The sequence below is a fragment of the Labrus bergylta genome, chromosome 6 (genome assembly GCF_963930695.1).
Source record: "Labrus bergylta chromosome 6, fLabBer1.1, whole genome shotgun sequence".
Taxonomy (NCBI): Eukaryota; Metazoa; Chordata; class Actinopteri; order Labriformes; family Labridae; genus Labrus; species Labrus bergylta.
This window is the reverse complement of record NC_089200.1, coordinates 4698652-4722962: the sequence shown is the minus strand read 5'-3', so window position 1 is coordinate 4722962 and position 24311 is coordinate 4698652. Positions and strand designations below refer to the sequence as shown.

At 40.2% G+C, this 24311-nt stretch overlaps 1 protein-coding gene across 2 annotated transcripts in view; it reads right to left on the bottom strand.

Moving 5' to 3' along the window:
- Positions 1–3428: 3428 nt before the first annotated feature.
- jak1 (Janus kinase 1) overlaps positions 3429–24311 on the bottom strand; it is a 38274-nt gene continuing 17391 nt past the window's right edge. For both annotated transcript variants that reach the window (XM_020652741.3, XM_020652742.3), the window contains exons 7-25: positions 23741–23856; positions 22835–22978; positions 21772–21929; positions 21318–21432; positions 20815–21013; positions 18257–18366; positions 17008–17163; positions 16790–16877; positions 16572–16699; positions 16264–16402; positions 13819–13970; positions 12632–12782; positions 11842–11930; positions 11209–11401; positions 9178–9302; positions 8849–9021; positions 7307–7424; positions 6725–6835; positions 3429–5879 (exon numbers count right to left, since the gene is read on the bottom strand). In XM_020652741.3, coding sequence (XP_020508397.2) covers positions 5760–5879; positions 6725–6835; positions 7307–7424; positions 8849–9021; positions 9178–9302; positions 11209–11401; positions 11842–11930; positions 12632–12782; positions 13819–13970; positions 16264–16402; positions 16572–16699; positions 16790–16877; positions 17008–17163; positions 18257–18366; positions 20815–21013; positions 21318–21432; positions 21772–21929; positions 22835–22978; positions 23741–23856 — 2585 coding nt within the window. In that variant the 3' untranslated portion in view covers positions 3429–5759. The remainder of the gene's footprint in view (positions 5880–6724; positions 6836–7306; positions 7425–8848; positions 9022–9177; positions 9303–11208; positions 11402–11841; positions 11931–12631; positions 12783–13818; positions 13971–16263; positions 16403–16571; positions 16700–16789; positions 16878–17007; positions 17164–18256; positions 18367–20814; positions 21014–21317; positions 21433–21771; positions 21930–22834; positions 22979–23740; positions 23857–24311) is intronic.

The window sequence follows — 24311 nt, the reverse complement described above, 5'->3', positions numbered from 1 at the left end:
AACAAGTGGAAAGGATGCCACCGATTAAATGTTAGTTTCTCCTCTGCTGAAGCGTGTTTTCTTGAAAGCTACAGAGAGAACTATAAAGGAGAGATTTTCTGACCTCGTCGATCCTGGAACCTGTTTTCATAAACTGACCAGGTGATGCAGTCGTATTGCTTACGACCTAAATGAGCGTGATCTAGAAACACAGTTAAGCAGTGAGTACAGTATGTTATTCTTCTTTTCTCTAGTCCCTCAATTAAACAACTTTTATACACGAGGGGAGGAGTCAGCCGGCCGTCCAGGCGATGTAAACAAAGTGAAGATAGGACTCTGAAAACTCTGAAAACATCACAGACAGTGGGACTCGGGTGTTACACCCATTGTAGACAGTCATGACTCACAGAGTTATTTTCAGAGGATATACTTGATTTATATATTTAAGTGTGAAAAATCGCTTATTAAGCCTTTTAACAACAAGCTTTACGGTTTTGGTCTGTAAATATTGAAGCAAAGAATCTGATATTTGGTCTGAAGTTGATCTGGTTTGGGTTAGGGTGGGATTTCTGACATTTCTCATATCTTTTTGTGTTGCCATAGCAACTATACAGAAAGATGTGGTTATCTTAAGGCCTTGAGGTTGTTGACATTTCGGCCGTGTTTTGATGATCACACTGCTTTTTTTTTTCATTCCACCCTGAAGTCTGTTGATTATTGCTCATTTATAGCTGTTGTATACCTTTCTAACTTGGAGACATCTACGACAGCCAATAATGTGCATGCTGTCCTTTTTCTTGCTGCCTGCAGCGGTGACTTTTTCTAGTTGTTTTCTAGAGGCTGTAAGAGTTCTTACTTACTGTTCATGCACCCTGGTATAGTGGAGTTTTAAAGGAACACTGTGAACGACTGGTTGAAAAAAGTCAGAGCGAAAAAAACACCCAATAATCTGTCTGTTGAGTTTCCATCAAAATTAGGCTAAGGACGGGGGAGTTGGTGATAGCTTGCAGAGTGTTTTTTTTTGGTAAAAGGAGACACGATGCGCCAAACATTTTTTGTCAGTATACATACATGTAGGATTAACTACATGCTAAAAAACACAACCAATCTATCTATACCAAATCTATGTCTTTACATGCAGATTGGTTAAAGCTTCTATTTGTCGAGCTTTCACTGGAACCACTGTCTCTGGATTCCTTGTTCCCGATCTTGCACAATGTGACTGAATTACAGATGAGGGGTTGAGGGTTTTGGATCAGTAATTGTATGAACTCTCAGTTTGTGAGTTTCTAAAAAAAAGAGAAGTGCTCTTGACTCGGCAGGTAACAGGGGTTAGGAGAAGGATGGTGAAAGAAAGAGAGAGAGACGGATGGATAGAAAAACAACTCCAGTCGCCTTCAGCCGTTCAGCCGTTCAGCCGTTCAGCTGCTGAGCCTGCAGGGACTTTGTTCTTTTGTTTGTCCTTCTGCTTTCTCCTCTTGTGTCTTCTCGCTCAGTGAAGAGTGATAGTTAGGAGACACCTGTAGAGCTGTCACACACTCCAGCACACTCAAAGTGTTTTCTCTGAGTCAGACTCTCGTAGACCATTTCTTCTTGTCTCCACTCTCACACAAATAGATTATTGCCTTCATGTTGGTATGCATATCCTCGTCTGTACTGTGGGACAGATTGCACCCGGCCTCCAAACCTGTCAATCTTGGGATGTGTTGACATTGCACCTTTGTGAACGATATAACTCCACTCGACCAGCACCAATCACATCTGAAGGACACATTTCAAAGTTTTTGTTCCACTTCAGTACATGGCTTCCTCCACCTGTCTGTTGTGTTCATCCTAAAGCTCATTCACTTCCTACTGAAGACACTTTGAATGGAAAATGCTTACAATATACGACAGCTGGGAAGTGTAGTTCTTAGTGAACATTACTGATGAGTAAAGGATTTTTTTTTTCCAAAGAATGATCCTTTATTTTATATCTTGTTGTGAACTCACATTTTCCAAATGTTTCCATAACATTTAGATTGAAACAAAAAATGTGATTCATTCAGCAACATTTACATTAATGAACGTTTAACCTCCACTTTCGCTTTTGCCCCAAAGTCTTAAGTTTCTAGCCCTCACAGTGTAATTCACTTCACTTTAATACTAAGAAGTGGATGCTAAATTAGTTCACTTTAAAGCTCTTAATGTTGCCTTTCTTTAAAATGATGGATGTATAATTCTGGAAATTAGCCAATATCATCTAGAAACCTGTCCACCACAGTGTGAGTATGGTAATACATTATACATATCATACATAGAAATGTATACTGGTGGAAGAAAAACCTATCTTTTATTTATAGCAGAATGTTTTCTGGAGTAGATGCACTTTCAGAAAAAAAAAAGTCTTCTCTCTCCTCGTCGTGCCTCTCTCTCCCTTCATGATTGTACACAAAGTTTACACAGCACAAGAAAAGCCTGCTTATTAACAAAAAGAAGAAGGATGCTTTTATTTAGTACAATGTTGATAAGTTTAACTTGTGAGAGCCGGCTGCAGGTTACACATCGGATAAATTCTGTTTGTGTGTATGCAGCAGCAGCAGCAGCTCATTTTTTAAAATGTGGTTTTTATGGAAGCACTAAGCAAACATGCATCCTTATATTTCATTTACTCCATTTCCTCTGAGAACATGACACTTCCTGTAGTTTTCTCAAGATCTCAACTTTCTGACATTTTTGGTCTGGTCACTGTGAGAGACCAGAGCATGACTACATGCTGCCACTGCCCACTCTAATGAGGGAGGTTAAGCAAATGTTTGTTTAGTGCTTTTGTAAAATAAATCATTCGAAAGCTCAAGAAAAAAAAAAGCAACTCCAACGTATGGATGCACGTCCACTTTGGGCTTCAGTAGTTTTGCTTCAGTGTCACTCGACATGAGAACAGGAAACCTCATCTGCAGAAAACTCCAGAATCATATCGAGATTGATTTGTATTCTTGTGTAAACGGAGCCCACTTACAGCTCCAGTTCATTGAGTATATAAACTGTAAATGACTCGAGGTCAGTGGTGAAGCTGAACTTTGCAACAGTGAATATGTGTGTGTGTGTGTGTGTGTGTCTATCACAAAGATTTGCAATACTCTATTTCAAATTTCTCCGACATGTTTCAATGATTGTAGGTTCATCTAGATTTGCCGTGCTTCTTGCTTTGTAAATATTACTGTGGATTTTTTTTTTTGGAACTGAAATAAACTGTAGATTTTTGCTAAGTTTTATATCATTGCTATCGTTTTACTGTGAAGAAGGTATTCCTGCAGCCCATTTGAGCATGCATACTTAAAACTGTAATATATCAAAACTGTTTTCAGTAGTTCATAACGTCATGCATTTGGACTTACGCAGACAGAACACAAACATTGACTTTATTTATTTTTTCATTGTGTTTTTATGGATACTTTTAACTTCCAGGAGTCTTTCATCTTATTTTATTTTGAAAAATATATATACAGTATATATTTCTTTTCTCTTATTTTGAGCAGAAGGAATTGTCTTTTACATTCCTAAATAAAATGTGGACTGAAGCGCAATTGTGTCCTCCTGACAAGTCTTTTTCTCTTTTCACAGTTAAAGCCATACAGTTAAACATTAAAAAGAACTGACCATTGCTGAAGTCTTGATAACATAGTGACTGAGCGTGACTTTACACACACACACTACGGCTCACAGCTGCTGATGGATTCAAAACAGAAAAAACCCTCTGCTCAAACCTTTGAACATACACACAGGTAAAATACACTTTTATAGGTTTTCTGTTGGATTAAAAATGATACAAATAAAATGCACAGTAAAAGAAAATGCCATGTTTCACTGATTCGTCTGTCTCACTTCAAACAATTCTTACTATTTAAAGTCCTTCAAAAAAAACAATCTTCAAATATGACAAGGCGCTCTTTTTTTTTGTTTTTGCAATGTTATGTTTGTTACCAACATGTGAAAGTATGTTAAAAAAAACCCACTCGAGTCAGGGGGAAACGTGAGGTGGTGCTGCCCCCAAGTGTCTCCAACAGGTACTTCTCTCTCTTAACAAGTGCCGTGTATGTAGGCAGAAAACATCAGACGCAAACGGGTCGACCCAATCGGGGAAATCTTGCCAATCTCAATCTCGAGAATCTGGAGATTGGATTTAACGTGATGCTAAAATACCGTTTGTTAAACGATTCACCGGCTGATTTACGGAGCATGAAAACAAAGATGATGAGAGAGCAATGATCCACAGGATGTAATATAATTGGATTTCCTGTTCCGGTGCAGATGTAGTTTAAAAAAAAAAAACTTTACAAATGAAATATAATTAATGGTGTCTGTTTTTTTTCTATGAATCAGGATTTTTTTTTACACAAAACCATGCTGAAGAAAAAGTTCACATTGTCGATAAATCTGTGTTGTCTGAAAATAAAAAAACATGCCTTTAGAAAGACTCTCAAACTTCAACGAGGAGGTCTTTAAATAAGGCGTCGAGTTAAAACAACAATCTAAAAAAATAAACTCAGATGATCCTCTCAAGTGAGAAGCTTAAAACAATCAATGTTAAGGTCTTTAAAAAAAAAAAAAGAAATACAATATTTCTCATCAATGAAAGGAACATCGCTCACTTACATCTGCACATCGCAGACAGAAAATGTAATTACTCCACGGCTCACTCTCTCACTCAAAGAATTCCAAATGGAGAAGTTCAAGATTCCAGACGTCATGGACCCATTTCCTTCATCCTTTTTTAAACCCTCAGGAACTTCTCCCCATGATTCATCTGTGATCGACCTAAAGAACAAACGCCACTTAACTTTGTGTTTGTAAGAAAGTGAGCGTCAAAGAGTTCCTCTCTCTCTTCATCAACCACCTGTCCACACACTCATAAGGCCATTCAGAGCTCAGCACATGAGCGACAAGGCCACACAGGTTTCTCCTAACGCAGACTCTTACATCCATGAGATACATTTGGAGGTTCTTGTTAAGATTGGAGATCTTATTTAGCCCGCGCTAATGCTTTAACATTAGCCATCCCCCCCAAAAAAAACCTCTAATTAGGAAACATCAGTATGAAATAACAAATATGAGAGCATGAAATAAAAACATGTAAAAAAAATACATGGCAGACTTAAAGGCTTTATATGCGATTTTTTTTGATCCAGCAGATGTCGCCCTTGAGCTCCAGCATGAAACCAAAACAACTGGCGCTGCATTGTTGTGTTAGCATGCTAATGCTAGCGATCTTTATTATGCTGGTATCTTCACACTGCATGTAAATTTACCTGAAATGAGCGTGATCTAGAAACACAGTTAAGCAGTGAGTACAGTATGTTATTCTTCTTTTCTCTAGTCCCTCAATTAAACAACTTTTATACACGAGGGGAGGAGTCAGCCGGCCGTCCCGGCGATGTAAACAAACTGAAGATAGGATTCTGAAAACTCTGAAAACATCACAGACAGTGGGACTCGGGTGTTACACCCATTGTAGACAGTCATGACTCACAGAGTTATTTTCAGAGGATATACTTGATTTCTATTATATTTGTGAATATATAAGTGTGAAAAATCAAATATAAAGCCTTTAAATGGTTGATTAGAAAGAAAAGTCTCTAGAAAAGATGTGGAAGGTTGTTATGCGTGTATGAAGGAGCAGTGCTGATCCTTCACGACTGTCTCTCACAAGCAGATGCTGATCCAAGGACAGCTGTCTCTGTTCACATCTGACCCCCAAAAACAAAGTCAGCGTCACTCCCGGGAGCCACAGCTGCTGCAGCTTAAAAGTCATTCTGCGGCTGGTCCTTCTGCAGCAGGTTTTTCAGCTCCTTTATCAGGCACCCAAAGGTGATCCTCTGCTCGGGCGTTTGCTCCCAGCACTTGCGCATCAGCTTGTACACCTGATGAGCAGAACGGGTGTTAAGACTTCAGGCAGACAACATAACATAACACATGACAAAGAGCTAACATGTGACAGCTTCCTCAGTCTTTGCCATTAGGACAGTTTAAACACATTTTCAAGAATAACATATTTAACAAATATAAAATTTAACAGTCGATGGGAAAAATTGAATCAATATCAGTTGTAAGGTCTGTACTGTCTACCAATTAATGTGTGTAATACATTATATCTGTTGCTTTTGTTACTTTGTTATCTGTACTGTTCACCTTTATTTTTTTCAAGCTTAGTCTTGGATTTATTTATTAAGCTAAAAAGATAAAAAGGGGGTAGGACTGGATAAGTTATTTAATTTCATCCTACACCCTTTTCCAACATGGACTGGTTAAGGAAAAATAATCGAGCCACTACAGAAAGTCTGCTTTGATTGCTGTTTGCTTTGTTTGTAATGTATACTTTTTTGTATTTTTAAAACATGTTCGAAATAAAAAAATAAAAATGAAAAATGCCCATGGTAGGAAGAATCAAAAGGTCAGCAATTAGAGACTCCAAAGAAGTGGTTTTGTATCTTAGTTTTAGAAAAAATATCTAATTGCAATTACTGTGACTGGTTGTGTGATTGCAATTTGATTCACCAAGTAAAACAGTTCCACATATTGTTTCTCTGAACACAACGAGCTGCTTCTGCAGGAGATGTTTTACTAACAGCTGACGATCTCCTTTAGGTTGCTCCATGTGTTACCAGAGAACTGAAACTCTTAAGTGGGACCACAAAGTCACAGAGCAGCTGAGTTGTGCTAATCAAACTTTTTTGTGTTTGTTGGTAAGAAAAAGAGAAATGCTCACCGGCTCTGAGCAGCCGTCAGGACGAGGCAACCTCCTCCCATCTGCCAACAGATTCACCAAGCGGAGGACCGTCATCTGACCTTGAGTTTGACCGATCATGCGGAGGAAGAGCTGCGCGGGCGAGGACAAAGACAATTCAGAAAAAAAAAAAAAAGACAAACACACACACCGTTCAATGCTGGCTCAGATGTGACACATGATAATATAACTCCAGAGAGAGCTTTTGAACACACAGCCTCTTTTTGATATTCGTTCAACCTGTGCCAGTTTAGATGACTCATTTCCTTCCAGTATTAGTTACAGGTCAATCAGGATAACAGTCTGATGTCAATGAAAAGAGCTTCATGATCAGACTAAGCTTTGAGTGCTGGCACAGGTTTTAGTTTGGACACAGCTCCTGGTGAAGTCTGTCATCTGCCACTCTGGCTGAAGACCAACACCATCTGCTACATACAAATGTCTGTGTGTGAATTTACTTCCTTCTTTCTGCTTTACTGGTAGCTTGGAAATGTAATGAATGTGGAATCGTTAACCAAGCTTCTCTTAAAGGGATTAGAAGGGGGCTGTTGAAAGCTCACTGACCGTCATCGGGCTTATGGACGAGTCGCAGTATGTGATGAGCTCGTACATGGTGACGCCAAAGGACCAAACGTCTGAAGCCAGGTAGAACTTGCAGAGACTCAGACACTCTGGAGCATACCTGGAAATACACACAACACAGTAACATTAGAAATCGGTGTCCATTTTGACTTCTAATGGTCGCACTAGTAAAAGAAAGGGCAACGCCCACTTTTTAGATGAATGCATAGGTTTTAACTCTGCGTCTTATGTAACATATTTGACAGTATGTTTTTTTCACTTTTATTTTACTAAAGAATCAAAACTCAGGCTCAAGAATGTTTTTTTTTATATTCACAACTTCAAGCCTTCCAACAGCTGATGCTTTACCTTTGCTTTATAATAGTTAAAGCCGGGTTTACTAAAGTCCAACATGTTGGGAGCAACCTTGTGTTAATATCTGGTGTGACACTGACTGCTCTGTATTTGTTCTTCTTTTTCTCTCATTATGTGTCGCTCTTGTCTCCTTTGTTTTCTAACGTTAAAGATAAAATAAACATGATTTACCTTTAGCACTTTGAATTGTGAGAATTGAGTTGTTGAAATGTGCTATAGAAATAAACTCGCCTTGCTTTATGACGTGTTAAGCTTTGTTATAGTATTATATAAGAGTTTTTTTTTTATTACCGTAATTGAAAAAGTATTGTTATTTAGGAAACCAGCGTGCTTCAAGACTCTCTCAAAGAGCCAACAAAAGTTAAATCAACTAAGGCTACTGTTGATTATAAATTACAAACTACTGTAATATTTGACTCCAGTTTACAGATTATAGTCCCCGGTGAATCAACTGCATGATTCTAACAACACTTTAGTCTACCTCTCTACCCGTCACCTTTAAAGTCTTTATATGTGATTTTTCACACTTAAATGTAGAAATCGAGTATCTCCTCTGAAAATAACTCTGTGAGTCATGACTGTCTACAATGGGTGTAACACCCGAGTCCCACTGTCTGTGATGTTTTCAGAGTTTTCAGAGTCCTATCTTCACTTTGTTTACATCGCCGGGACGGCCGGCTGACTCCTCCCCTCGTGTATAAAAGTTGTTTAATTGAGGGACTAGAGAAAAGAAGAATAACATACTGTACTCACTGCTTAACTGTGTTTCTAGATCACGCTCATTTCAGGTAAATTTACATGCAGTGTGAAGATACCAGCATAATAAAGATCGCTAGCATTAGCATGCTAACACAACAATGCAGCGCGAGTTGTTTTGGTTTCATGCTGGTGCTCAAGGGCGACATCTGCTGGATCAAAAAATCACATATAAAGCCTTTAAAGTCAACTGACTCGATCAATTTATTACAAAAAAGGGATCATATATGTTCTACAGGCCATTGCCTTTTGTTTTGTCCTAATTTACTTAGTAATGTCTCGTCTTTTTATTCTGTCCTATCTGTAAAACTTTTCTCTGTTAATAAGATTCCAGCGATCACGTTCAGGTTTGAGAGGAGAACATTTCAGGCCGTATCCGACTTTAATCTTCTCTCCTTCTTCCTCTTGACTCACCAGAAAACAGGGCTCTCGTTTTCATCCTTGACCGTGTAATATCCCTCGTTTTCCTTAATGCTCTTGGTGAGGCCAAAATCTCCGATCTTCACCGTGCTCTCGTTCTCCACCAGCACATTTCGGGCGGCCAGGTCCCTGTGAATGTAATTTTGAGATCCCAGATACTCCATTCCCTAAAAATAAACAAAAACAAGGACATTGTCTTAACAGGTTCAGAGTGATTCAAATGCAGCCAGATGCAGAAAACACAAGCTCATAATCAGAAATCACATATGATACATCATGGTTCAAAAACACTCCACGCCTTCCTAAAAAGAAAAAGGGGTTACCTCGCATATCTGGATGGAGTAGCTGAGCAGGGTGTTGAGGCTGGTCTTGTTCCTATTTCGGGGCAGATAGTCCTTCAAACTGCCCAGTGGAACGTACTGCATGATCAGCTTAATGGCCTGACCCCCTACAAACAGATTCACACAGAAACACTATTGAAAACAGCTGATCGATGTTCTGACTCAGCAAGTTTGAACCTCATGAACGAATCAATAAACAGTTATATTGGTGGAATTATTTTCCAAACATGTAAAATTGTTCTAAAATCGTTTTGTGTGTGTGTGTGTGTGTGTGTGTGTGTGTGTGTGTGTGTGTGTGTGTGTGTGTATGTTTGTGTGTTTTGGATTTGGATTTGGAAAATCTTTATTGTCCCCGAGGGGCAATTTGTTTTGCAACAGAGGTTCATACGGTCAATACATCCGTAAAAAACAGCACAATGACATAAATACATATAAAACATAACTACCATGGATATCACCATGATGGACGTGAGTGAGATAAAGGACAAAGGACCAACAGTCCATAGTAAAAGTGTCCAGGCAACAATACAGCTTATTTAAAAACCCAACAGCTGATGGAACAAACGACCTCAGGTATGTGTTTGATTTCGACCTCCTTACATAAGTGAACCTCCGCCATGTCGGCAGAAGTCTAAACTCTGCATGCAGGGGGTTGCTGAGGGTCTTCCAAGATGGCCTTTGCCTTTCGAGTGGCTCTTACTTGAAAAATATGGCCGAGATCATTCAAGTCAACTCCAACTATCTTTCGGTAAAGTTTAACAACATTTCCCAGCCTGTTTTTGTTAACGATGCTGAGGTTACCAAAACCAGCAGGTCATCACAAAAGTCAAAATGGACTCAATAAGAGATGAATAAAACATTTTCAGAAGAGATTTGTCAACATTAAAAATCCTCAGCTTTCTCAAGAAGAACAGTCTCTGATTGGCCTTTTTGCAGATGGCGTTCAGTTTTTCAGTTTTTCATCAAGGATGGTACCCAGGTATTTATACTGAGTCACTGTCTCTACAGCTGTGCTGTTAATGAGCGTTGGCGCTTTGTCAGGTGGATTTTTGCGAAAGTCGATCAGCATCTCTTTTGTTTTACAGACATTGAGATGCAGGTTGGAGTCATTGCACCATTTTAAGAAATTGTCCAGAACAGGACCATGGCCCACCTCGTGTTCCTGCAGGAGGCTGACAATCACAGAATCATCAGCAAATTTAACTATGAACCTGGACTGGAACTCACTCTGACAGTCATTTGTGTAAAGCATGAATAACAATGGTGACAAAACACATCCCTGTGGTGAACCTGTTGAACACATCGACGCTTCAGAGAAAGAGTCATTTACCCGTGTTCTTTGTGACCTCATTGTGAGGAAGTCGACAAGCCAACATGAAGTGCCAAAGTCAAAGTCAGGTATTTTAGACAGCCTACGAGCAAGAATATGGGGCTGCATGCAATTAAAAGCTGATGAGAAATCCACAAAGCACAAACGAGCATGTGTTTTCAGGCCCTCCAGGTGTCCAACAACAAGATCCATTAATGTCACAGTGGCATCGTCTACCCCCTTCCTTGCTTGATAAGCGAATTGGAGTGGGTCAATTATGCTTTCGGACATGTTCAGTAAGCTCCTTTTGACGATACTTTCCAGACCTTTCATGACTAAGGAGGTGAGCGCCACAGGGCGATAGTCATTCAGCTCTTTGGGGTTTGTAACCTTGGCTACAGGTACTACAGTGGATTCCTTCCATAATGCAGGAACTTTTTTCTGTGATAAAGAAAGCTGGAAGGTGAATGTAAAAATGCCACTCAAGAACAAGCCGCAGTTCTTAAGTAATCGGCCCGTGATGCAGTCAGGCCCATGGCTTTTTCTGACACTTGTCTGTTCGAGTGTCCTCCAGACATCCATTTCATCAATCTGTATTTGACTGCCCTCTGAAGTACCTCTGAACTCGGCCAGTGTGTGTGTGTTTTTATGTGTCTGTGTCTGTGTGTGTGTGTATATATATGTAAGAATTCTTCCCAGCTCACCTTCCTCCAGGCAGATGCCTTTGTATTTGACAATGTTATCGTGGTAAAGTCCTTTGAGGATGTCGATCTCACGCGACAGGTTGGTGCTCTGCTCCTCGCGGTTCTCGGGCTTCAGCGACTTCACCGCCACCAGCTCGCCTGTTTTATCTTCCCGAGGATCGTAACGACACAGCTCCACCTTACCAAAGTGGCCCTGCAAGAGGAACAGAAATGTCATCATTCACATGGATCCCCAAGGCCATGTCGGGGGGGAGGGGGGGGGGGGTCATCATTCACATTTCTAGCAACGTTTTTTTGTGGGATGCTGAAATATCCTAATATGAAATATCTCTTAAATTGTTACTTTTCTTCCAAATATTGTTTTTTTTAATTTGTCCTGTCTCGTTATATTTGGTATCAAAGAAAGTCTGTATGCCAAGCTGAGATCAGCCGAGTCCTCCCCCACCATTTATTGGCTGGTTAGAGGGACATTTGTTTATTTGGGGCTAAATAAATAAAAGTTATCTAATCTGATCGTTTTGATAGAAGTCTGTACTCGTCGTAGAACTTCCAATACAAAACGGACTTTAGGTAATCATAGATTCTATATAAAATATTGATGAACACCTACTCAATGAAGCACTAACACTTTACCTCTCCCAAATCTCGGACTTTCCTCAGGAACCTCTTCTCAAACACAGTCGGATCCACCTCTGGTGTTGGCTTTGGTATAATCGATGGGTCTGAAAAATAAACAAAAACTTTACAGTTTAGAGAAGTCTTCTTTTTTTTTTTCATCAAAATCACACTTGCATCACAGGAAGTCCATTGTTGTTGACAGTGTCATCGGTTATATAACCAACCGTTCGCCTTCCCCCGTGATCAGAAGAGGTAATCTGTAATCTTCTTTTGTGAATATATTTGTAATCTTCTATGGTGGATTCTGTTTCTATCTACATTTGAAGGTGATTCTATTGCAGTTTTGTCACTTTAATAAAAGAAGCTTTAGCTCCAGTGAGACTTGACTGCAGTGTCCTATTCTGACCAGCAGGTGGGAGAAGGGAGTCTTGTGTCTTTGCCTTGGGGCCCGTCAGAGGGGGGAGATCAGTGAACGTGCACCCAGTGAACTTCCTCATGAACATCACTGTTCAGTAAACAACTCTCACTCTTTAAACTGCTTACCAGGCTGCTGCTAGGTGAGAAACCAAACATGCAAAACATTCAGATCAAATTCCAACTGTCAATAACTGCCTCCATTTGTTGATTTTACCTGTACCGCTTGAGCCTGTTCTTCAGTATGCACTCATCTTACTCTATCATAACTGGTTTTTGAAGGCAGCCAAAACTACTGCAACAACATTAGATTGTATTGTACGTATTTACAACCAGCCTTACTATGAAAACAACAAGTATATAATGATATAATAGACACTGAAACACGTACTCTTTTCCTCTAGCATGTCAATGTCTCGCACGATGGCCCTAAAGAAAGGTCTCTTCTTGGGATCGTAGTTCATGCAGTGGGTCATCAGTTCGGCCAGCTCTTTGCAGTCCGGGGTGGCCAGTTGGCATTCCCTGTCGTAAAACCTCTCCTTCTGCTCAAGAAAAAAAAGACAACCATGTGAATCAGGAGGTGCACAGAAACATTGTGTGATCACTGATGTGAACATGAGTAACGGCCCGTGTCCACCTGCCGTTTTTTCGCTCTTGGATGAAGCGTTTGAGTGCTGAGAATAAAAGTGCTGCACGTGCATGTTGTGTCTTTGACAACAGTGTATTGACAACTGATCCGTTTGATTTTTACTGTATGTTTTATATCTGAGATCTTTTTCCCCCCCTTCTCATCAGACGGAGGTTTCTTGCCCTCCCTCTTTGTCTGGATGATGAGCTTTATAATAATGACAGCCCCCGCTATCACACCTCCGATCAGACACAGAGCAAGGAGGATGAATATGGGGAATATCATCTCCTTCTCCAAATTGCTGTTAGATGAAGCCCGGTTCCAGCTGACCAATTTATTTCATGATGACTGACTGCTTAAAGGCTTTATATGAGATTTTTCACACTTAAATATAATAGAAATCCAGTATATCCTCTGAAAATAACTCTGTGAGTCATGACTGTCTACAATGGGTGTAACACCCGAGTCCCACTGTCTGTGATGTTTTCAGAGTTTTCAGAGTCCTATCTTCACTTTGTTTACATCGCCGGGACGGGTGTTTTGGTTTCATGCTGGTGCTCAAGGGCGACATCTTCTGGATGAAAAAATTGCATATAAAGCCTTTTAAAAAAAGACATCTGTGACTTTAAAAGCGCTCTTGTGAAAAGTTGAAAGATTTTCAGCTAGAAGTGCACGAAGTAGCCGCACAAAAGAGGTGGAGAGTTCAGAAAGAAAGACACTGGGTGCTGCGCCTTTTTTTTCCAATGATCTTTCCTCATTGTGAATAATGGAAAAAAGAAGCTGGAATTCAGAAGAAAAAAAAGCACCAGGTGGACAAAAGCCCCAAGACAACGCACAACATTAAATAAAAAAAGGTAGTGTAGCCATCAAATCCCCCCAAAGTCTGGGGGATGTATGAATAAATATATACAGTAATCTTTATATACAACTTCTTTGTGTTTGCCACCGACCTCTGTAAGTTTCTTGTCCTTTAGGGGGACCTCTCCATCATAGCAGATCTCCCACAGGGTGGTACCAAAGCCCCATTTATCAGCCGCCACACTCAGGGACGACACGTTCCTCACACACTCCGGAGCGATCCACGGTATACGGTGCACACACTCTGCAGACACAAACAGTGAAGGGAAGAAAAGTATTTGCTCATCAAGTATCTACAGTAATGATGTATTTCTATTTGACCATGACAGAGATAAGGGATGCTCTGAGGGATATAACCTTTAAAATGGTATTAACATGGTGTTAAAAACTGTCTAAAACACAGGAAGAATACATCAAGACACTAAACTTCAAGCAAACAAAAACCTTCAACAGACAGAAACATCATAATTATTAAAAACTATGTTCCACCTATTCTGATCCTCTTCTCATCAGGCTGCATCATTCACATTACTATCAGCATTTGTGTGGGATGCTGAAATATCCTAACATGAAATTTCTCTTAAATTTTTACTTTTCTTCTTTCTTCTTTCTAGAAATTTAAAGAAATTACAGTAGGGAAGAAATATGACCATTTAGATCAAATCCTATAAACTCTGTGAATTGGCTAAACCATTTTTGAAAGTGATAGTTAATACTCAGCGTTTTCAGGTAACATGCTCTGGCCGTGTACTAGCACCAGGAAACAACGGTCAAATCGGTAAAGTTCTGAATCTAAAAGCCTCGGCACTGGCAGCCTGAAATATATATTACTCTGACTGGAAGCCAACTGATTGGCTGACCTCCACGTTCAGCTTTTTTTGGGCTTGGAAATCCATAACATGAAATCAGTGGTTGGTAAGTGGATGCAGCTCAGGCTGGAACACAAGAGGATTGAAGGAGTTAAGAGGGGAGAAAGGGCTGAATTAAGCAGGAGGGGGGATAATGGAGACGTAAGCAGGGAAGGAAACAATTTAGTCCAAGAGTAGGATCAGTGATGAATGGACTTGAGGGTTTTTAGTAAAGTGATCATTGGAGATTGCTGGGAAAAACAGAAGAGCGCGTCCCAGTGGGTTACCCAGCACTTTACCCACTATGCATTCAATCAAATCTATACACAGGACATCGACGTGTAACTGGAAGACTGATTATTCTGCAAAGAGCTGGAGACAGAAAAATGTTAAGAGTTCTGGGAACAGAGAGCGAGGGAGGAGCATCCCCAGGGGGCGTGTGTTGATGGATCTTTGCACAGAAAACATTTCCAGTCCGTCCTGTGGGTTTGCCAGTGCGTTCGTACAGCCGCATTACGTTATATCACAACTCGTCGCTCCAACAGACAAACAGAAACATGAGGCAGCCATTTTAGGGGAACTGTGCAATATGAGAAATGTCCTTGTGCCATTATCTGTCCTGACCTCAGATCTGGATTTTTTTAAATCCCAAATCACAGTGTGAGAAGGAAGTGTGTCCAGGAAAATGAGTATTGATTAGCTGAAGTATGTGATTTCTATTTCTGTAAACCTCTGCTTGATCGTAAACAGAGTTTTTTGGGGAGGTTTTTTTCCTGCATTTTGTGGGAAGAAATGATGGTAAAGATCTGATCATTTTTAAGTGTGCAAGCCCAAATGTTGACGGCACAGACATCAAAGAGATAACAGCGTGGAGTTTGTTTATTTGATACTCTCCACCTGTTTGTAATGCTTCCTATTGCCTAAGCATAATGACCTTCTGTTTATAGATTATTTTCTCTTTATGCCTCTGCTAACAGGTTTAGAATGGCAAAACATCAACGCAATGTTGCAAGAGAAAATTAGTTTACTGGATGTAACTATACACCCATGAGTACAGGCTAACGTTACTTATAAGTTTCTTTGCACAGTTTGTTTATGTATTCTGTAGTCAAATAAACACAGTACCCTCTGCGTCTAAAGCAAACTGCATGTTTGACAAGAATATTATATTTTGGCTTTGGAGATTTGATTTGTTTTTATACATAGTGGTTGAAAGTACAATGAAACTGAACTTTTTTACCAACTCAAGGTCCAGATAAATGACGCCTCAATACACATTAGTTTGGCCAATAATCGTTAAATTTCCGCCGGCTCCTCCTCCGCTGCTGCTAATGAAGATTAGACAGACAGAGCCACCACACCCCCCCTCAGGTGTGTCATCAGTACTGACCCTGCTTCTCCTTCTACCAACCACGCCTACAGCTAAAGACACTGAAGTGAATCCTCATAACACATTATCATAACAATCGTGTCATTATGGCTTTAAGTCTCAACCTGGCAGGCCGATGTCAGCATGTGTGAGTCTGGGTTTCTCTGTTCTCATAATAGTTCCAGTTACTTACAGCTGACTGGTAAAGAAAGTGGAAGTTGTGCAATTTTTAATTTCCATTATAGCTGTTTTCCAAGCATTTTGGTTTCAGTTTTACCAACTCTGAGTGAGACGTGTGTGTGTATTTGTTTTGTACTCACCCTCTCTTGTGAGCACTGTGATTGGTATTCCTGGGTCGCTGAGTTTGATGAAGGGCCCTCCTTCATCGGTGCCCAGACCGTCTCTTGCCAGCAGGATGTTTTTAGAACACACAAAGCCATGGACCAGCTTTTTATCCTCCTGCAAACACACGCAGAATAAAAACCTTTAAGGGCACATATAAAAGATTATTTCTGATTTGATATGAAGTGCTGTAACTCATCCTGTTAATGCACACAGGACTTACATGGAAACGAACCATAGGATTGTAAATGTGTATTTATGTATATGTGTGTGTGTGTGTTTTTACCAAGTAGCTGAGAGCTGACGCCAGCTGCTTGGCCACCTGGAACTTCCACGGTGTGCTCAGAGGGCTCGTCTGTCGCCTCATGAACAAGTCCAGTGGTCCCAGCTGGACGAACTCCTCAACCATGATATCTGTTTCCACAATTGGAGACATGATGTGTCAAAGATGCAAGCAGCAACAAACTCTTGTATAAAACGTACACACACAGGCACAGAACTTACTCTCTTGGTGGCGAACACACACCCCATACAGCAGCACTATGTGTTTGTAGGAAACTTGTCGCATCATACTGGCTGTTTCAAAGAAGGCCTGTCAAAGAGAGACAAACAAGAAGATTCAATAAATAGATCATATCAGGAAGTGTTTTATTAACTGTTTCTTCTTACTAATAGAAATAAACATAGTCGTCATATGAACAGTGTGTGTGAGCTTCTCTTACCAATGATATGTCCCTGTGTCCAGAACCCAGCACCTTTAGGACCACCTTGACTTCCTGGAAGGATGAGTAGCCAACATCATCTTCCTCCTCCTCGCTCTTTACCCTCAAAGTGCCCGAGTAGATGTTGGTTCTTGTGCCCAGGCCGAGGTGCTCCTCCTAGGTAAACAGTGCAGAGAAAACACAGAATTGCATAAAAGAGTACAACCAGGATCCAAACTAACGCTACTGCAAGAAAAGGCTCTGTGCAGCCAGACTGAAAACTTTTTTTTTTTTAAATATGCAAAAAAAAAAAAGAGAAGATAATAATGAAAAGATTTTTGCATCCAGAGGAACTTTGTGCAATATCTTTATTTTGAAAGTTCTACTAGTACATTTTAAGTGAATTACACTGTGTACTTCTGAGTATGTTATTTTGACTCACTCAGGTGAATCAGCATTATTGCCATGATCTAACCACGACAGTGACCAGTAAAAAAAAACAAAAAAACATCTGACAACTGGTTTACAAATGAGTCAAGTATCTGTGTGATCCCTGTTTTACACAAAGGCTGAAAAATGTGCCAGACAAATGATACATCTCCATCTTCCTCTACTAAGCCAATCTTGAGACTGCTGAGGGTGCATTTTTATTAAGTGACTTTTATGAGCACACCATCAGGGTATTCAAAGTGCAAAGTATTTGCTGAGATTGTCATTTGGAATTCACATTTGCACTATAACCCCAATTGTAAGTTTGCCAAAAAAGAAAATGTAGAAACAGTTTTTAAGTCTATAAAGTCACATATGCCTTTTCTCTCATTTAGTAGAACTGTAAAAGAGGAAACAAAAGTTGGAAATCTATTTCTGGATGCATGTTAAAGTATGTTGACAGGAGGGATATGAGTAAAAAAACAGTTATTTACATACTGTTATATTTTCTGATAGAGAACTAGCTTGTTAATGCAAAGGCAAAGACCCACGACTATGCAAAAACTTGCATGTGTTTGCATGCTGACCAAAACTGCAGTGTGTTTTTGAACCTGTTCTTTGTAGTTATCATGTGTATCAAACTTTATGACAGGTGTTTGCTTATTTTCTGTCAACACCGCTGACATGACATGCGGCATCGGAGGAAGATTATTAAAATGATTTACATCCATGTTTTCTTTGAGTGTTCCCCATCTGCAAAAATTCTTGAGTTGCATTATCAGACCTGCATCGTCACATACTAAACAAAGAGGAAGGCAAATATTAAGATGAAGCTGTGTACCTGTTCGATCTCCTCCTTAAGAATGCGGTGGAAGCTGAGCTGGCTCTCCTGTACGGGCGTCTGAGGGACTGGTGCTCTCTCTTTAGTGACCACCAGTAGGTTGGACACCTCTGCAACACAAACAGAAACAAGCCGATGTTTTTGTATGAAATGTCTATTGTCGTTTTTTTTTATACTAATAATAATAATAATAGCTTTATTTATATAGCACCTTCAAAAACAAATGTTTACAAAGTGCTGTGACAGACAAATCAAATACAGGAACACGACAACAGAACAGAGATCAACAGAGAGGGTAAAATTATAAATGTAAATAACAGGAATAAGATTCAACAGGCAGGTATGGAGAGGCAGTTCAATACAATGAAGGAAAACTAGTTTAAAATCAACATGGAGAGAACACAATTAAAATTGAGGGAGAGTGGGACGACATCACATCACAGGCTGCAAACACAGAATAAAGATAAAACGAAGAGATAAACAGGACATTGGTTAAATGAATAAAGCAACAGAGAACTGAAGAGTTAAACCATAAAAGGAGTAGGAATTTAAAAAGACTAAGAGCAGTAAAAGTAATACAGGAAGCGAAACATTTAAAGGCTAAAACATTTTTAAGTGCTGGACATTTTAAAAAGTTTGTTTGAGATTTGTCTCTGTCAAAATCAAGCAGCAGTGACCTGCTATTTTCTTGTGTTAGGTAACAGAGAAGTGTTTTGTTTTCAAGGTGATGTTATTGTTACACTGTCAAAGCTTGAGATGGTTGTCTGCATCTCTGCATTCACTCAACGATGAAATTTAACAACAACAGAAGCAACATTTCAATTTGCAGCGAAGGCAAACTTGGAAGAAATGTCCTCTGCAGATTGCAAGTGTGCTACAAACATAGAGAGGCGCACACAGCATATAGAAGGTAGTACGCTGGATATTGGACATGAAAGCAACACTGTGTTTACATGTGGTGAAAACGAGCTCTCAACAATTACGTCAATGTGGCAATGATGTGAAGAGCTCTTCAGGTTGGCTTACCATACTGATTCAGTTGATTTTTTTATTTTTTTTTGTGAATACAGCGCTGTGAGTGGGAGGATAAAGTGAAAACATGTGTGTGGGCGTCTGGTGTTGTGACAGAACTAGCGCGGTGTGGTTTAAGGGAGGAAAAAGGTATCTGCACTCCATCCGCAGCATCACCCTACATGTACTGCTAAACAGTATTAAAAGGCACTGTTCCACAACATGCAATCTGTGTTTCTTACACCCACACCTACCGGCAAATATAACTTCTATATAAGTGCACCCCCTTTGTCATAACTTGACCTAATCCAGGCCTAACCTCTTTCAGTTCTGTTATTATCCCCGGAGTTAAAGACAATGCATACACCAACAACAACAAAAAACGAAGTTCCTCTACGAAGTTAAAATCAATTGTTTTATATTCACAGGATGTGGGTATATAGGTATGTATTTGCAGAAGCAAGGATGTTGAATAATTCATTTCAGATATTCTAACAGAGACAACAGCACAGCTCTTCAGTCCTTAATCTTCCCTCTGAAGCAGACAAAGCCTGAAGACCTAACCCAGAACAGTTGTGCCTTGTGATAACAATCACATACAACCACAACCACCGCCACCAACAACAAAAAAAAACTGAAAAAAAAAAAAATCCGCTCAACACATCCATGCACACTCAGCTCCACCTTTCCCTGAGTGAGGCATACATAAGAGTTGCTAGTTGGTCTCCGGAAACCCACATTTACAACTCTCTTCCTCTCCGACACCTTTTACAGACTCACACACACACACTGTTCATGCTAGCTTTCTCAATCTCCCCAGTTTTGTTATCCCTATGGTGTCCACACATCTCTCACAATGATGTCCCTTCACAGTCTCCTGTCCTTTTATATTGTTTATATGTTTCTTTTGCCCTTTGTCATGATGCCTTTTGTGCCTTTTGTCAAGTGATTTTATGCCCTGTTGCTGAAATTTGCAATGTAAAAAAAAGTTTGCCTTTCTTTGCCAAACAAATCTTCTTTGACATTCTTTGGGATACTTTACCTGCGTCACTTCAAATAGCCTTAAATGTTATTTCCCCTTATTTTTTAGGTATTTATTGGCCATTTTCACCTTAGATAGGACAGCTGAAGAGAGACAGGAAATGTTGGAGGCAGAGAGAGTGAGGGATGACATGCAGCACATGGCCGGGGGTCGGGTTCTAACCTATGGCCGCTGCTACGAGGATCACCATCTCTGTACAAAGGGTGTGCGTCAGACCCACTAGGCTACCGGTGCCCCTTAAATGTTATTAAAATTTGTTGCAACAAAAAAAAAAAAAAAACACAAGATGGAAGCTGGTGTAAAATATACCATTTTCAAATGTTCTTTCATCTTCTCTCTTAGTTAGCGAGCAGTGCTTAAAGACTTGATTTCCTTGAAGTGAACAGCCTATTCAAGCCAAAATTGAAGTCGCTCAGTGCTTCTATTTATTACTTTATTTTTTTTAAGGGGGCAGATACCAAAGTAGACGACCATATCTCTTAATCTGTTGAGGGATTAGACTAACCTCTAGGTTGTGGAGGGCAGCACCGCAGCAGCTCGAACTGGAGGTTATCTGTGCGAAGGCTTTGGCCCTCCAGGTGCTCCAGGAGCTCTGCGAGAGTGGGCCTGAAAGTCTCAGTGCCGTACAGGCGGAAACCGTCCGAGGCCACTTCGATCTGGAAGTTCTTGTACTGACGCACAGAACGAGACTCTCTCAGGTCAATCTGGAAGAAAAAAAGAGAGTTTTTTTAGCCCGAATGTGACCAACGTGGAGGGACGTCAAGCTGAGAGAGCGATCAAATAAGCAAGAGAAGAGAAGTGAAGGGGGCAATTTTAGATGAGAAGGAAAATAAAGGGGCTGTATAATAGCCAAGCCGTTATATCGAACACCCCATGTAGTGGGTGTCCTTGGGTTCCAATCAACTTTAAAAAATGACTGAAAGCTAACTTTTTGGCTTTCCTAGAGATAATATTTCATCTGAGTCAGTTTTTCCCTACAAGCATCCTAAAAGAAGACGTGTTCTCTACCTCAGTGCAGACCACTGTGATGATGATGTACTGGTAGTCTGTGCAGCTCCAGCGCAGGATGTAGGTGCCCTCCTCGTTGCCATCCTGGCGCAGCTTGTGGATGGCATACTCCGTACTGGGGAGAAGAAAAACCCAATAAATAGGCAAAGCAGTGGGGTGTCAACAGGGACGTATGGGACTATGTAGGGAGTATGTTTTGGTTTTCATACTGTGTGCCGTTCATTGTAGGAAACAGTGTCTCCCTTTGGTTTTTACACAAAAAGACAGATAAACACAACAATTGAGGAAGATAGACGTCTGAGTTCGGACCTGCACTGTCTCCTTAAATTGCAATATTGGAAAAGTTGGACAATATGTTGCAGTAAACCATCAATTAGGCTGACATATAAAAGCAGACTGCGTCAGAGACGGGTGGTTAATGATCTATATGTGCAATAAAACTGTCTGTACAAACCAGATGGGTCCATGGCAACCATTTTTGATATTGTCCACCACCGAAGCAGGAGCCACCTCCTTGCACAGGAAGTGGTGTGCATCCACGGTCAGCCTGAAGTAACCATCGACGAGGGCTGCAAAGGCCTGAGCCTCAGCCCGAGAAGCCATACGCAGCTCCTGATAATAGACAGTGAGAGAGAGAGACAGAGAGAGAGAGAGAGAGAGAGAGAGAGAGAGAGAGAGAGAGAGAGAGAGAGAGAGAGAGAGAGAGAGAGAGAGAGAGAGAGAGAGAGAGAATTATCACTTAATGAGCAGTGATGTATTACAAAGATAGAAAACCATTTCCATAACAAAGCATCACTAGTCATCCCCATTAGTCACGGCTAAAAGCATGTAGAGAGAGTAAGGTTTGCTTCAAGATCAGGTTTATATTACACTACTTTAAGCTTTGGTCACGTTTACAGAATGAAAACAAGGACAGTGGAACAACAAGCAGATTATGACTGTACTAAAGAATTATGTGTTTGTGTTTGCTTTGACCTGCAGGTGTTACATCTTTGCGGGAACAAAGACAAAGGCATTTTGTACGTTAAACCCTTTTTAAACTTAATCCTTTAAGCCCTAAACTATTTGTAAATAAAACTCAGGTGTTAATACATTTAGGCTTCAAACATGTTTTAGGTACTTACAACGAGAGAGCTGTACAAACTAATTCATAATAATGGTTTATTAATAATAATAATAAAGATCACATATCATATTCCCTTTTAACCAGTTGAACCACTTTCTATTTCAGCTAAACTCAGAACAGGCTGGTTCTGTGTCAGACTCAGAGGGAAGAACAAACACCTAGGTTCGCATCATTGTCGGGTCTGTAGGCAGGGTCGGGCCTCATGAGTGTTAGAAAACCATGGCACAGTGCACAATATGTGACCTTTAAAGTAAATATAATTAGTTCCTAGATTCTGTCTTGGTGTGATCCTGACCTACTATAAAGTCACAAACAAGGGTCGTAAATTAAATTACAGCTTGAGCAGCTGAATGTCAATCTTTTGACTGTCACATTTGTTCGCCCGTCTCACCATCCTCTTGTTGTCCTGTCTGAAGATGGTGACTGTGACGTCTTTGATGACGGTGTGGGTGATCTCGTGGAAGTCGCAGAACACCTCCCAGCATTCACTTTCTTTTGCCTCTTTCTTCTGCTTGACGACGCGGCTCAAGGTTATCTGCAAATGTAAGATGGGGAACGTAGATGTTAAATCAATTTAACAGTAACAGTTGATAAAACACAACAAAAGGAGAATTGGCACTTTTGCACGTCATTTCTAAAAACACATTCCTAATAATCAGTAGGAACTTTTTTTTTTTTTTTTTAAATATTTTGTGTGTGTTATTAAGTTCTTAACTTTGGGTCAATTTTCATTAGAAACATGTAATTTAACTGTGATGATTTCAGCCTGGCTGTTGAAGCAGATATGACAAAAGAGGGATGGTATCTAGTCTAGCGGACATAATGGCATCTTGTAACTAGTTTAACTTATCCAGGAAGAGAGGGAGAGAAGCCAGGATAAGAGCTTAGCTCACCAAGCTTGGACCTAGGGTGCTCTACTTCCCAGCCTACTCCTGATTACTGTTGACTGTGTGGCTGCAGGACAGAATGGCTATAATTGGACTCATGCTGACTCGGTATTGGGAATACAGAGACTATTGTGTCATCGGCTCACAAAGACCAGACCCGACTCAAAACACAACATCCTGGATTGAACTCAACAGCGAGGGAAAGCAGGCTCTGAATGTAACACTGATGATGCTCTGTGCTTAAATATGGTCAATGTTGGAACTACTTTTCATTTCTTTGCCCTCTGTAGAAAAGCTTTGTAGATAGCAGCAAACTTCCAGGCAGCTGTTTGTTGCTGCTGTTACTGTATGTCTACAAACAGTAAAAACTAGAAGTGATCATCCGCTCAGCTGAGTGAGCACACACTCACTGTAGGAGTCTTCTTCTTCCAGGAAATGCCGGTGGTACCAGTAACCCGGACCACTGTGTCATAGCTCGCCTCCAGGTTCTGACTTGGGCTCTGCTCTTGACTCTGGTTGTAGTAACCTAGAAACAGCAAACCAAAAAAAATAGATGACAACACAGTGGCTACAAATACGGTAAACATATGATAATGCTCCCAAAAAGATGTGTGTTATGTTATTTGAATGGCTTCCCAATATTGTTTCTATACACAATGACAAGACTCATTTAAAGCATTTACAGCATCTTCTTGAGGGAAATCACCTTTTACCTTTTGGGCATTTTAGAAACCTGATTTTAACTGTTTTACATAAGTGTGTTTATTTATTGCAGTTTTGGACTCTTGCTTAATTATCTTAGTACATTTTAGACTGATTTTAGCAGTCTTGTATTATCTGTCCCCTGTTTTTCTTTTTGATTTAATGTCTGTTTTCTAATTATTTCTGTAATGACTCGATGTCATTGTAAATGAGGGTTTGCCCCTCAATGATCTTTCGAGTATAAATAAAAGTTGAATGAATGAAAGTGTAATAATACAA